This window comes from Pteronotus mesoamericanus, unplaced genomic scaffold (genome assembly GCF_021234165.1).
Source record: "Pteronotus mesoamericanus isolate MK-2021 breed Mesoamerican mustached bat unplaced genomic scaffold, CSHL_Meso_final scaffold_165, whole genome shotgun sequence".
Lineage (NCBI taxonomy): Eukaryota > Metazoa > Chordata > Mammalia > Chiroptera > Mormoopidae > Pteronotus > Pteronotus mesoamericanus.
In genome coordinates, this window is record NW_026555307.1 from 7,615,828 (window position 1) to 7,630,257 (window position 14,430).

Sequence of the window (14,430 nt, forward strand, 5' to 3'; positions counted from 1 at the left end):
GCCGGGGGCGCTGTGGGCCGCCTCAAAACTACATTTCCCAGAGGACTCCGCAGGCGGGCGCTACGTTCGGCGGGCTTTCGGCAGCCTCTTTACAGAGTGGCGGGACGGTTGGCGGATTTACCTCCCCCGGAGGCTTTGGATCCTGGTGCGACTTGGCCATTTTGCACTAGACCGGAACTAGGGAAGGACTAGGGTGAGGAGTCTGGGTCCTGGCCTTTAGTGTCTGGAGCAGGCTGACGGGCCGGTCCTTTCGTATCCCAAGGGAACTGACAAGAAGAGATCATTTTTGTGTGGGAGAGATTGAGATTGTTACTGTCTTCGTGGTATGTGATTGTGACTGTACGTGGTGGTAACTCTGGGTGATGGAATGGAGTGCTTGTGACTACGTAGTCTCACAGTGGGAATGTGATTGTGACTGCATGACTGTACCATTGTGCATGGGGATGTAGAGGGATGGTGATCGTGCAGTTGGGTCTGTGTGTCCCTGTGGTGGGTGTGTGATTGTGCAGCATCGTGTGTGTGGGAATCGGAGGTCTGTGACTGTGTGGTGGTAGGAGCCTGACTGCAGGTGCAACTCGTGTGACTCGGTGTGTGTGTATTTGTGTGAGTTTGTGATTGGTTGTGGGGCAATGGGTAGGTCAAGGTGGGAAGCCTGTGGTAGTGGGATTGGGATTTTGTGAATCCCCTAGGTGCATATATGGGATTCTAAGTAATCAGGAGACTTGGTATAGAACTATCTGTGCACAGAGGGAATGGAAAGTTGTGACTGGGCTAAGGGTGACTTTACCACTTTCTTTGCCTAGGAGACTGTCTCTATCCGGTAATTACGTTGGGTTATACTCTTCAGTGTTCCCTGATCTTCCTCTGCATGTATGTGTGGATGGAGAGGGGCTAGAGGAAGGGTGGGATTGAAAAGCCAAGTGTCTCATCAATTTCTCCTTTCCACAGTTCTTTCACTAAGAGGAAGAAGAAAGAATGGTTATTGAACATTCAAAGGCCACGATCAAGGTGCTTTGGGGTTTTTCTTTCTTCCCTGAAATCTGTCTTGTTTTTCAGGGCATAATTTTTTTCCTCTTCTGGCAGTTCCCAATAACCAAAGCCTATTTAAGAGATCTTGTCCTTACTACTCCCCATTTAGATACATAATGGGGGGACCTTGGGATTAGAACCAAAACCCAGTTTCTTATCTACCCCTTCCATCTTAGTTTTATTTTGACAGTTTCTCCTATGTGCCAAATCTCTAAGAGGCAGATATAAGAACATTATCATAATAACTGAATTGTTGAAAATGAGATTAATGCGTATGTAACATCACACATCACCAACTCGGTATTAAAAGCCATACAATTTATAGGATGGTGTTGGTTAGTCTTAGTTCAAGTAGGTGACAGGATCTTTCACTTTGCCATCATTTTTGGAGTAGGAGTGAGATTGGGAGATTGATCAGAGAGTTCTTTACCAATAGGACCAATAATTTGCCAGGTAATCTGTGAGTAAGCCCTGAATCAATTTTTAGGTCTATTTGGAATTAAATACTCAAATGGTCCCCTTGGGGTTCTCACCCTGGAATCCTTGGACTCCATCATTGGATTTCTAAAGGGAAGGAAGATTGTAAAGATGTTCATTAAGGGTTATGAAAAAGGTAGAACCATGGATAGGTCTAAAAGTAGAGACTATAACATGTTGTGACAAGCCTTGAGATAAATAATATTTAAAATTAGTTTTCATAAATGGGAAAATTTTAAGTAAACTCTATTTTAAGATAGCATTTTATACAGCTATTCAAACTATGTTTGAGATATAGCACATGTATTTTTATTATGAATAACAGTAAGCAACACTAAAAGAGAAATAGTCAAGAAATTTTTATTTAAATCTACCTCCCTATATTTTTTTAACAAGAGAAGTATTTGTAAAAGGGCCAAGGGAATGTGAGGTTCTCAGAATGACAAAGCTTTGGAACTCAGCTTTGGACTGAGTTTGCAGCTCAGTAAATCTCAAAGCAATTCTTAGATAGAGTTAAGCTCTTCAGACACTCTCTAGAGATTCACATGGCAAAGAGGTATCATAAAAGGCAGATTATCAATGCTCAGCAGAACTAGTCTTCTTGTATCACATCCTTGAAGAAATCCCTCTGAACAGGATTTAGCCTTTTGTCCTCCACCTAGCAGATGATGACTACATCCATGAATGCTTCCCTTCTTTGAGATGGCAAAAATTTTCTTCTCCAGAGGCCTGTGCTTCCATATTGCCCTGGTGGTGGGGGTGGTGATAGGGAAGGAGCAAGAGAGGGAAGATAAGGTAATCAAAATGTGGTAAGTGGACAGCATTTACACAGACAATATTTGACATTCTAAACTTCACACAGTAATTAATTAGGTTATAAAAATCTATAGTTTGAGTTGTAGCTAGACTAATTTATTATTGGACAAAAGGGCAGTTCCAGATACTGGAAAGAAAGGCGATAAGTCTGTGCCCAGGTGAGTAAGAGGAACTCAGAATTTGGAAGCCTTGTATGTGAAAGTTCAGCTGGTCCATGTCTAGGCCAGAGACATCTTTCATTTGATCTGTTGCAATAGCCTATTAACTGATCTCTCTACTTCCTTCATGGTCTGCCTAAAATTCTTTTTTAACAGAGCAGCCGGGGTGATTTTTCCAAAATGTAAGTTAGATTATGTTACTCCTTGACTTAAAGCTTTCTGTGGCTTTCCATCTTACTCAGAATAAAAAGCAAGGTTTCTATAGTGGTTTAACATACCCGTATGTAATCTGTTTTTGGTTACCTCCCTGACTCTTATCATATATATATATATATATATATATATATATATATATATATATATATTTTATTTTTATTTTTATTTTTTTTGCCACTCAATTCTGTCCCCTGTGCATTTGCGTTTTCTGATTGCCCTTCTTGGAGTTGTCTTACTCCTGATACCTGCATCACTGACTCCTTAACTTCTTCAAGACTTTCTTCATATGTCTCCAAGTTGGAAAATCCTTCCTTGACTACGGTATAGCATCTCAACCAACACACTTTCTATTGCCCTTATTCTATTTTACTCTTCTCCATAGCCATTGCTTTTTTATTGACATATAATTAACATGTAACATTAGTTTCAATATTTGTATATATTGTGAAATGGACACCTCAATGTCTAATTTACTATCTATCACTACAGATAGTTAAAATTTTCATGTAATTAAAACTTTAAAGGTCTATTCCCTTAGCAACTTTTAAATATATAGTATTATTAACTAAGCCACTATGCTGTACATTACATTGCTAGGACTTATTTATTTTGTAACTGGAATTTTGTACTTTTTGACCACTTTCACCCATTTTGGCCACTTTCTACCCTCTTTATCTTTGGCAGTCACCAATCTATATTCTGTATTTATGCATTTTTTTTGTTTTTTTAAATTCCACATGTAGGTGAGATCATATGATATTTGTCTTTCTTTGTCTGACTTATTTCACTTAAGTGAAATAATGCCTTCAAGGTCCATCCATATTGTTGCAAATGTCAGGGTTTCCTTTTATATGTATGTCCATCGATGGACACTTAGATTGCTTTCATATCTTGGCTATCGGAAATAATGCAGCAGTGAACATGGGGTGCAGATATCTTTTCAAATTAGTGTTTTTGTCTTGTTCAAATAAATACCCAGAGGTGGAATTGCTGGATCATATGGTAGTTATATTTTTAATTTTTTGAAGAAACTTTATACTGTTCTCCATTGTGGCTGTACTAATTTACATTTCCATCAATAGTGCACAAGGTTTCCCTTTTTCCACATCCTTGCCAGTACTTATATATTTTTTAAATATTTTATTTGTTTATTTTTAGAGAGAGAGGAAGAAAGGGAGAAAAAGAGGGAGAGAAACTTCAATGTGCGAGAGATACTTGATCAGTAGCCTCTCACACACCCTATACTGGGGACCTCGCCCCACAACCCAGGCATGTGCCCTGACTGGGAATCGAACTGGCTACCCTCAGATTGCAGGATGGTACTCAATCCACTAAGCCATATGAGCCAAGGCAACACTTGTTATTTTTGATAATAGCCATTCTAATAGATGTGAGGTGATATCTCATTGTGGTTTTGATTTGCATACTATATATTTTTGTGTCCCCCCCATCTACAACTAAGTCTAAAGTATATCTCTGGTGTTCCAAGGATGGTGAGGGGTTTGACAAAGAATTCACTATTAGTAGTGTAGCATTAGCAGACTAGGCTGGGCCATGCTATTTTAACAGGACTTAAATATCATGCAAAGTTCATTTCTCATTCATACTACATAACCATCATGGGCTACATATAAGAGTATAGCTATACTTTTGTCTTGTTTCCTATCCATTGGGTTGGCCAAAAAGTCCATTTAGTTTTTTCCATAAAATAAAAGACACATTTTTCATTTTCATCAATAACTTTATTGATTTGGATATTTTGAGTATGTTGGCTGTCTCCTATGTGGTATGAAGTTGGTTGTTATCAGTTAATGTCTCGATTTGATTGGTATTAACTTTAATTGGTCTGCCTGGCCATGGAGCATCGTCCAGTTAGAAATCTCTCCAGCAGGAAACTTCTCAAACCACTTTTGACATGTTCGATCAGTTACACCACCTTTTCCATACACTGCACAAATCTCTTTGTATTTTAATTATGTTTTTACCTTTCTTGAAATTATAAAACATAGTACTGAAAATGTGCATTTTCTTCCATATTCAACATTAAAATGGCTGCACAAAAAATTCACCAAATTTGATGTTTTTTTTAGAATGCATGTTGATATGACAGCTGTTACAATATAGTCTAACGAAATTGTTTCAAATGAAGTTAAAGACAACTAAGTGCTACTAGAGCCATCTTACAGAAAAAACCAAACAGATTTTTGGCCAATCCAATAGTTTGTGAGGCCAGGTATCAAGGCCTTGTGGTCTCTGGCATGGGTTGAGCAGCCCCTACTTAGATTTCATGGTTCATAACATAGTCAGAGAGAAGCCAAGAGATATTTATATCTTGGCTTAGCTTGGTGTATATTAGAAGCCTCTGAAAGTCTTTGTCTAGGTATGGAACATGTGCAAGTATATTGGGTTTCTATCTTGAGGATCCATCTTTAACTTAGGCTGTAACTTGGGTAACCTGGTTTGAGGAAAATTGGCTGTATCTGCAAAGGGGGAACTGTATTGAACTATGTTATTATACCCACCTGAGGTCCAGACCAACATCTTTAGACTAGTGTAATGGTCTGCCTGAATCCCTCCTGCAGAGGTAACTGGGACCCTCTGGTGCTGGAGTATATCTGCCCTGAATCCCTCCTGATGTTCTTGGGTTTCACTGATTTAAAGAAGTGCTGGGATTTGTATACAACCCTTTTAGTTTCCATCAGAGAGAGCATATGTGTATATATGTCTGGGAGGTGTAGGGGCAGGATGCACAGAAAGAAAATTGGAAGAGAAATATTTTGGGCATATTTGGGAGTTATTGTTTCCTTCTCCCAGCTGCTTTCTTGGGATGCTGTACTTTTCCAGAAGGGGAATTTAGAAATATACAACTCAGTTTTATAATTTTAAAAGGCATGCTCCAATTGAGTTATTTCTTCTCCCTTGAAATATAATGTCTTTTTAAAAAACTTATTGAGGTATAGTTGCCATATAGTTTCAGGTGTACAACATAATGATTTGCTATTTTGATATATGATGATCACCACAATAACTCTAGTTAATATCTGTCACCATACATAGTTACAAGTATTTTTTTCTTGTGATGGAACCTTCTAGGATCTACTTACTCTCTTAGCAACTTTTATATGTGTAATACAGTACTTTTAAAATCTTCACTCAAGGATATTTTTATTGATTTTAGAGAGAGAGAAGGGGAGGGAGAGAGAGATACACTGATGTGAGAAACATCGATTGGTTGCCTCCCATTTGCACCCTGACCAAGGATTGAAGCCACAACCTTTTGGTATATGGGATGATGCTTCAACCAACTGAGCCACCTAGCCAGAGATGCAGCCTTTTTCTTGCCTGTTATTTTCTTGATTCTGCTCATGTATACTCTGATTCTTTCTAATTCCTGCTTTACTGGGTGTTCCTTAGGATTAACTCCCTGAGTTGCCAAAACATTTAATTTAATGTGTAAGCCAAAACTAAAACCACTACTGCATGTTCAAGCGGGCCCAACTTCTGCAACAACTCATTTCTAAAAACAGACATCTTGATCTTCAGCATGTCACTTATTGCACCGATGGAATTCTCAAATGTTGATAAATACTCATGAATTTCTGCAGGATTATCTCCATTGATTTCTTTTGCCTTTGTGACCAAAGTGGTGTCAGTACCGTTGGTGAAGGCCCTCTTTTGATTACAGACTGCTGACTTCTTGTATTCTCACTTGGGGAAGACCTTTCATTTCAACAGTACAATACAGTTTTATCATTTCAGTGGCTGGTGACTTTCAGGGATGTGGCTATAGACTTCTCACAGGAGGAATGGGACTATCTGGACCCTGCTCAAAGAGACTTGTACAGAGATGTGATGATGGAGAACTATAGCAACCTGGTCTTACTAGGTAAGGTTATTTATCCCTAAACATCATGTGAATTTAGGGTGTATCTTTCAATTGTCTGGGTGGGTTTCTATTTCTTAGGGAATTATTTTGTACTTTGTAGATTAAGATATGAACAGCTTTTGCAATACCTTTATCTTCTCCATTCTTTAGACCTTTATAACTTCTTGCTTTTCACATAGTTGCCTATTTTCTTGAGAACTGGGTTTGAATTCAGCAACAACATGGTTATGTCTTATTATCTTTTCTTATAAACAGGATTTTCTATTTCTAAACCTGATGTGATTTCCTTATTGGAGCAAGGGAAAGAGCCCTGGGTGCAAAGGAACATGGCTGGAGGGTGGTGCCCAGGTGAGTAAGGATTTAACTGGAGAAAGGCACTGCAGTTAAGAAGCCAGTGCTCTGGCTGGTGTGGCTGAGTGGATTGAGTGCCAGCCTGCGAACTGAGAGGTCACTGGTTCAATTCCCAGTCAGGGCATGCCTGGGTTGTGGGCCAGGTCCCCATCTCAGGGCATGTGAGAGTCCACCAGTTGATGTATCTCTTGCACATCAGTGTTTCTCTCCCATTTTTCTCCCTCCCTTACACCTCTCTAAAAAATAAATAATTAAAAAAGAAAAAAGAAGGACCCAGCTTGTGGGATGCAGCATCTTAAAGGTAATGATTGCAGAATCTTTCCCTAGTAGGCCCACCTAAGAGTTGTGGAGAAGAGGCCTAAGATAAGTGGAAAAAAGACCCTGTTTTACCCCTAGTACTCTCTGTTGCTATTCATCTACCTTCATCCCTTCCTGTTTTAAAGCCCTTTTTTTTTCTTGAGGAGATAACCTATTTCATATAACTTGGATCTACTTCTTTCCCTTTTATTACGTATTTTTAAAAAATGATTTTTCAATCACTGTTGATGTACGATACTATATTTCAGGTGTACCATGTAGTAATTAGACATTTATATAACTTTTGAAGTGATAAATCTAGTACCCATCTGACATCATTAATAGTTATTACAATATTATTGGCTATATTCCCTGTAATGTACTTCACATCCCTGTGAGTGTTTTTATAACTGACAATTTGCACATCTTAATTTCTTCCCTTTTTCATTCATTCCCATAATCGCCCTTCCATCTGTCATCAAAATATTCTCTTTATCTATGAGTTTATTTCTGTGTTGTTTATTTATTTTATATTTAGATTCCACAGAGAAGTGAAATCATATGGTATTTGTCTTTGTCAGACTTATTTTACTTAGCATAATACCCTCTAGGTCCATCTATGTTGTTGCAGAGGGCAAGATTTCATTCTTTTTTATGGGTTAGTAATATTGTATATATGTACCACCTCTTCTTTTTCCATTTGTGCATAGACGGACACTTGGCTATTGTAAATAATGCTGCGATGAGCCTATGATTCAAATGTCTTTTCAAATTAGTGTTCGGCTTTCTTTGGATGAATACCTAGAAGTGAAATTGCTGGGCTCTTATTTGTCTCTTATTATAGCCTTTGTTTTAAAGCCTATTTTGTCTGGTAAAAGTATTGATACCCAGCTTTTTTTTCATTCCCACTTTTATGAAGTGTTTTTTTTTATCTCTTTACTCTCAGTTTATGTCCCTCTTTTGATCTGAAGTGGGTCTCTTGTAGGCAGCATACTCATATATATGGTCTTGTTTTCTTATCCATTGAGCCACTCTATGTCTTTTGATTGAAACATTGAATCCATTTACACTTAATTATTGATAGGTATGTAGTTTTGCCATTTTATTATTCATATTTCTTATCTCTTTTTCCCTTTTCTTTTAAAACAAGTCCCTTTAACATTCTTGTAATACTGGTTTTGTGTTGATGAATTTTTTTTTTAGCTTTTTCTTGTCTGGGAAGTTCTTTATCTGTCCTTTGATTCTAAATTATAGCCATGTGGATTAGAGTAATCTTGGTTGCAGATTCTTGCTTTTCATCACTTTGAATATTTTATGCCAATTCCTTCTAACCTGCAAAATTTATGTTGAGAAATCAGCTAGCAGTCTTGTGACAGCTCCCTAGTAGAAAACTAACTGCTTTTCTCTTGCTGCTTTTAATATTCTCTGTTTTTTAATTTTGGCATTTTAATTATGGTGTGTTTTGGTGTGAGCCTCTTTGGGTTCACCTTGTTTGGGAATCTGCACTTCCTGGGCTTGTTTGACTATTTCCTTCACCAAGTTATGGAAGTTTACTGTAATTATTTCTTCAAATAGGTTTTCCATTCCTTGTTCTTTCTCTTTTGCTCTGGTACCCTTATGGTGTGAATGTTTGCATGCTTGATGTCGTCCAAGAAGCCTTTTAAACTTTCCTCATTTTGTTTATCTATCTATTTATTTATTTTTTCAAAGTTTTGATGATCTTACCACATTTGTCATAGATTACATCAAATTGCCACATTAATTCAGCTTCAGTTTTAAAGGCAGAGTACTTATAAATTATAGACAATTCCGTTGAGAATTTCTTAGGCTCATCTGTGACAGATTCTCCGGTTATTAACAATGAAGGCATTGGAACCACAGCCTCACTCAGACCTTCTCCTTCACAGAATATCTGAGAAAAAAACACACAGGTCATTGTTTCTTCCGTCTTTGTAAAAAGAATAAAGTCTTTTCCAATCCTCATGGATCCACTTTTAAGACCATTGCCATATTGCCCAATAAACTTCAAGGGTGATAAACGTTTCTTGTATGTTCCAAAGTAAATTCCTCAGAACGGAACAAAACTCCAGAAAAAGAGGCCTTCCTCAGGCCTCATACCACATCCATCATCCAGGAAGTACAACATGAATCCACCCTGCAGTTTTCCATTATCCACTGAAAACACATCAAGTCTTGCAGCCCCTGCATTTCTTGCATTGTCCAGCAATTCAGCCAGTTTTCCAAAAAGGAAACTGTGGGTGGTGGTGTTGGCATAGATGAAATCCAGATGCAGCTGGGCCCACCCCAGAGTAGCATACTTGTCACCCATGTCCTCTAACGCGACCCGCGCAGCCTCTCTCTGGCAGCCAGAGTAGGAAGCTTGCCCTGTGCTGTAGGCTGATGTGTGGCAAGGTCTAAATTGTTGCTGGTCTTGGATCCACCTTTTGAGCAAATGAGACATCTGAACCAAGCCCCTCTTCTGGACTGAGATATATGTTGTTATCCTCTCATACCCCACCCTGGGCTCTGGCAAAGTCGGGGGGAGAATGGGCTGGAGACACCTGAGGAGAGACTGGGGAGGGAGGCTTTGGGGAGAGAACTGAGAGAGTAGCTGGCAGGATCCTGGTGCTCTATTATTTATTTTTTTGCTCTCTGATTTGGTATTTTCTGCTACTTTATCTTTAAAATCTCTGATTTGAAACTCTGCTTTTTCTATCCTACTGTTGATTCCCTCTAATGTATTCTTCATTTCAGTTATTGTATTCTTCATTTCTGACTGGTTCTTTTTTATGTTTTCTATCTCCATTTTTATGTTTCCTATCTTTTTATTGAAGTTCTCACTGATACTCATTGAGCATCCTTTAACCAGAGTTTTGAACTCTGCATTTGGTAGATTACTTTTCTTCATTTTGCTTAGTTCTTTTTCTGGAGTTTTGTTCCGTTCTTTCATTTGGGACATGTTTTTTTGTCTCCTCATTTTGGCTACCTCCCTCTGTTTGTTTCTGAGTAATAGGTGGAACTACTACAACTCACAGCTTTAGTAGAGTAGAGTTATGTAGTAGGTGTCCTGTGGGGCCCTGTGGCGCACTCTCCCAGGCCACCTCTGCCAGGTGCTTTAGGTGTGTTCCTAGTGTGAGTTGTATGTGTGTTCTCTTGTAGTTGAGCCTGGATTGCTGTTGGCATGTCACTGGGAGGAATTGACTCTCAGGCTGATTGGCTTGAGGACTGGCTGTGACTATAGCAGAAGAGCTGCTGTGCAAGGGCTGACACCACCAAGCAGGTTTTGCATTAGTTGGGTTTTGGTGCCTTTTGAGCCCACAGTTTGGGTATGTTGTTTGTGGAGGTTGTGGGGTTCTGCTCTGTTGTGGTCTGAAGCTGGCCATCAGGTGTGTTGGTTTTGGGGCTTCTTGAAAAGGTTCCTGGGGCAGCCCAAGGTCAGCCACTACCTGTGCCTTCCCCGGAGCCACCTTGTACAAAGTGATATGCTGATTGTTCCTGCTTGTGATGGGTTTGGAGGTTCCTGGGAGAAGCTAAGCTGTGAACTGAGGCTGGCTGCCATTAGTGTTAGTCTTGGAGCCATTTAGCAAAAGGTACAGGGCATATCCAGGCTAGATGCTGCTTGTTTGGGATTTGTGAAGATTTGAGAGATTTTAGGAAAGTCTACAGTGCGAGGTGAGACAGCCCATTTGTATGGAAAAGCCACTGTATATGGCTTGAGTGGATTTATAAGTTGGGTAGAATGGGTTCTCAGGGAATTACCAGGATGGGGTGAGGTGTATTAGCCAGGTTGATGGAGACTCAGATATGGCACTGACCTGAGCCTGCAGCCTGGGTGAGGGGATGGCTCAACAAAGGAACAGTGGATTCTGCCAGCACATTGTCTCAGCGAAAGCTGCCCTGCAGCCCTTGCCCTGAAGCCAGACAATTCAGTTCCTTCCCTGTTTGCCTGGCACTTTGTGAGCTGCTGCCCCTGTGCTGGAGCTCAGAATGAGTGAGTCTGAGTGAGTCTAAAGGGCATAGGCCCTTTAGAAGAATACCTACGTCTCCAGAAGCCCTCCTTTTCACTCAGCTACAATCTCCTCTGGACTTCACAGCCAGAAGGTATGGGGACTTTTCTTCCTGGTACTGAAACCCTGTGCAGGGGAGCTTGGTGTGGAGCTGGGAGCTTTGTACCTCAGGGGTGGACCTCCACAGCTGAGATATTGCTCCTATTATTAACCTCCACAGGTGGGTTTGGATCAGCCAGTTCAGCATCTTTATCCCTCCTACACCAGTCTCCACATAGCTTCTTCTCTATAGGACTTTTGTTCAGCTAGACTTCTGGCAGTTCTCAAGGGTGGTTGTTCTGTATTTAGTTGTAATTCTGATGTGTTTGCGGGAGAGGGAAAGCACAGCATTTACCTATGCTGCCATCTTGACTGGAAGTTCCCTTCTTCCCCTTTTATTTATTTTTAAAGATTTTATTTATTTATATTTAGAGAAAGGGGAAGGGAAGGAGAAGGGGAAAGAAACATTGATGTGTGAGAGAAACATCAATCCGTTGCCTCTCACACGCCCTCAACTGGGGACATGGCCCATAACCCAGCAATATGCCCGCACTGGGAATCGAACTGGTGATCTTTTTAGTTTGTGGGATAACACCTGAACCACTGAACCACACCAGGCATGGTCTCTTCTTTTCCTTGTTGTATGTATGTTTTTTAAAAAAATCTCTTGAAATATATTATTAAGCCCTACTGTTCATATTTCCTACTGATTTTAGACTCTTTTTTTCTGACTCCCTTTGCTTTGATGCAGCAATTCTGTGTGTGAATGGGTATTTATTCACTTGAAATCAGCATTTTTGACTTAAAAATTAATACAGCATTTTTTTGGTGGATGAGAATCAAATAACTATGTAAGCTATTAAGATACGGTCTAATAAAGGGTGTAGAACATGTTGATAAATAACTTCCAGAGAACAGAATCAACCATAAGACTTCTAATATGGTGCTTAGAAGAAAGAGCTAAAGATATTAATGTGGGAGAGTACTAGGAGAAAAGGACACGCCTCATTTTAGGAGGAAAAATTACACAGAAATTGTTGTGGATAAAAGAGGATAATAAGTAAATTGTAGAAAATTTAGGTTTCAAGAAAAAGTGAGAGATTCATTTTCAAATAACTTGATGACATTCATTTAAAAAAAATTTTATGTAAGTATAATTGGTATACAATATTATATTGGTTATATTAATTTCAGGTGTACAATAGAGTGATTTGACATTTTTACATCTTACCGTATAATAATCACACCTAATAGTAATCATTTGTGTAAACGTATCACAATATTATTGACTATATTATTCTTCCCCTTTTTACCCATTCTCCACCCTCTCCCTACTAGTAATATCCCTTTGTTCTCTGTTTCTATGAGACTGTCTTTGTTTTGCTTTGTTTGTTAATTTGTTTTGTTTTTTAGATTCCACATATTAAGGGAAAGCACATAATACTTGTCTTTCTCTGCCTGACTTATTTTACTGAGCATAATATCCTCTAGATCCATCCATGTTGTTACAAATGGCAGGATTTCAATTATTTATTGCTATATAATATTCTATTACATACATATCACATCTTTACCCATTCATCTATTGATGGACACTTAGATTACTTCCATATCTTGACTATTGTAAATAATGCTGCAGTGAACATAGTGGTGCATATATAGTCATTCCTTTTAGAACTAGAGCAAATAATCCTAAACTTTATATAAAACAACAAAAGACACCAAATGGCCAAAGCAATCTTGATAAAGAACAACAAAGGTGGTGATATCATGTTCTCTGATCTCAATAATAAACAAAACAGTATGGTACTGGCACAAAAACAGACAAAGTGATCAATGGAACAGAATATAGAGCCCAGAAATAAAAGCTCACTTATATGGTCAACTAATCAGTGACAGAGGAGGTAAAAATATACGATGGAATAACAACAATTTCTTTAACAAGTCATGTTAGAAAAACTGAACAGATACCTGGAAAAAATGAAACTTTCTTATGCCATATACAAAAATAGACTCAAAATGGGTTAAAGACTTAAATATAAGACCTCGAACCATAAAACTCCTAGAAGAAAACATATGAAGTATACTAATTGACATCAGTTTAAGTAGCATCTTTTTTGATACATCCCCTTGAACAAGGGAAACATGAGGAAAAATAAACAAATGGGACTACATCCAACAAATGCTTATGCACAATGAAGGAAACCATCAACAAAACAAAAAGACAACCTACTGAATGGGGGAATATATTCACAAATGATATATCTGATAAGTGGTTGGTATCCAAAATATAAAACTCAATAACCAAAAATAAACAATCCAATTGAAAAATGGGCAGAGGACATTAAAAGATACTTCTCCAATGAGGACATACAGATGGACTATAGACATATGAAAAGATGTTCAATATCACTAATCATCAGAGAACTGCAAATCAAAACTGCAAAGAGATACCACTTCACACAAGTCAGAAGAACTGTTGTTAAAAAGTTAACAAATAACGTGTTGGTGGGGATGTGTAGATCAGGGAACCTTGTACACTCCTGGTGGGCAGCATCCCCTAGGGAATATAGAATGGTGTTTCCTCAGAAAACTAAAAATAGATATATCATGACCCTTCAATTATACTGCTGGGAATTTATCCAAAAAAAATGAGAACACTAATTTGAACAGATATATGCACATCTATGTTCACTGCCGCATTATTTACAATAGCCACTGTGGCACTCTTAATTTGATTTTGCTAAAACGCTTAAGTGCAATCAAAACTATTTAAATCTCTTTTTATTTTGACACTTGGCTGGGGCTAAAAGGTCTCTTTTTCTCTCTCACATACACGTACACACACACACACACGCGCACGCGTGCATACTCTTACTGCTGGAGCCTGGAATGCTTATCTTCAGGCTTCCTGTTTTTGACTTCACCAGTCTCTCTTTACTATGAATGATGTGATTCAGTTTTTTACTATAGCTGTCAGAATCAACAACCTTGGTGTTAGCAAACAAGGTAAGAATATTGGCCAACCTTCCATTGATGATCCAGACTGTGGCGCCATTGAGGATGTCCTGTTTCTTATCTTCACTTAAGGTCACCCTGGTCTGCATAGAGGCAGCATCACACCCACTGGCTGGCTCTGTCAGGCAGAATGTAG

General features: G+C 38.7%; 1 protein-coding gene across 1 annotated transcript in view; it reads left to right on the top strand.

The window, feature by feature from the left end:
* The first annotated feature begins 950 nt into the window (after window positions 1-950).
* LOC129083212 (zinc finger protein 420) overlaps window positions 951-14,430 on the top strand; it is a 367,495-nt gene continuing 354,015 nt past the window's right edge. The window contains exons 1-3 of the mRNA XM_054589068.1: window positions 951-1,008; window positions 6,456-6,582; window positions 6,838-6,930. Coding sequence (XP_054445043.1) covers window positions 976-1,008; window positions 6,456-6,582; window positions 6,838-6,930 — 253 coding nt within the window. The 5' untranslated portion in view covers window positions 951-975. The remainder of the gene's footprint in view (window positions 1,009-6,455; window positions 6,583-6,837; window positions 6,931-14,430) is intronic.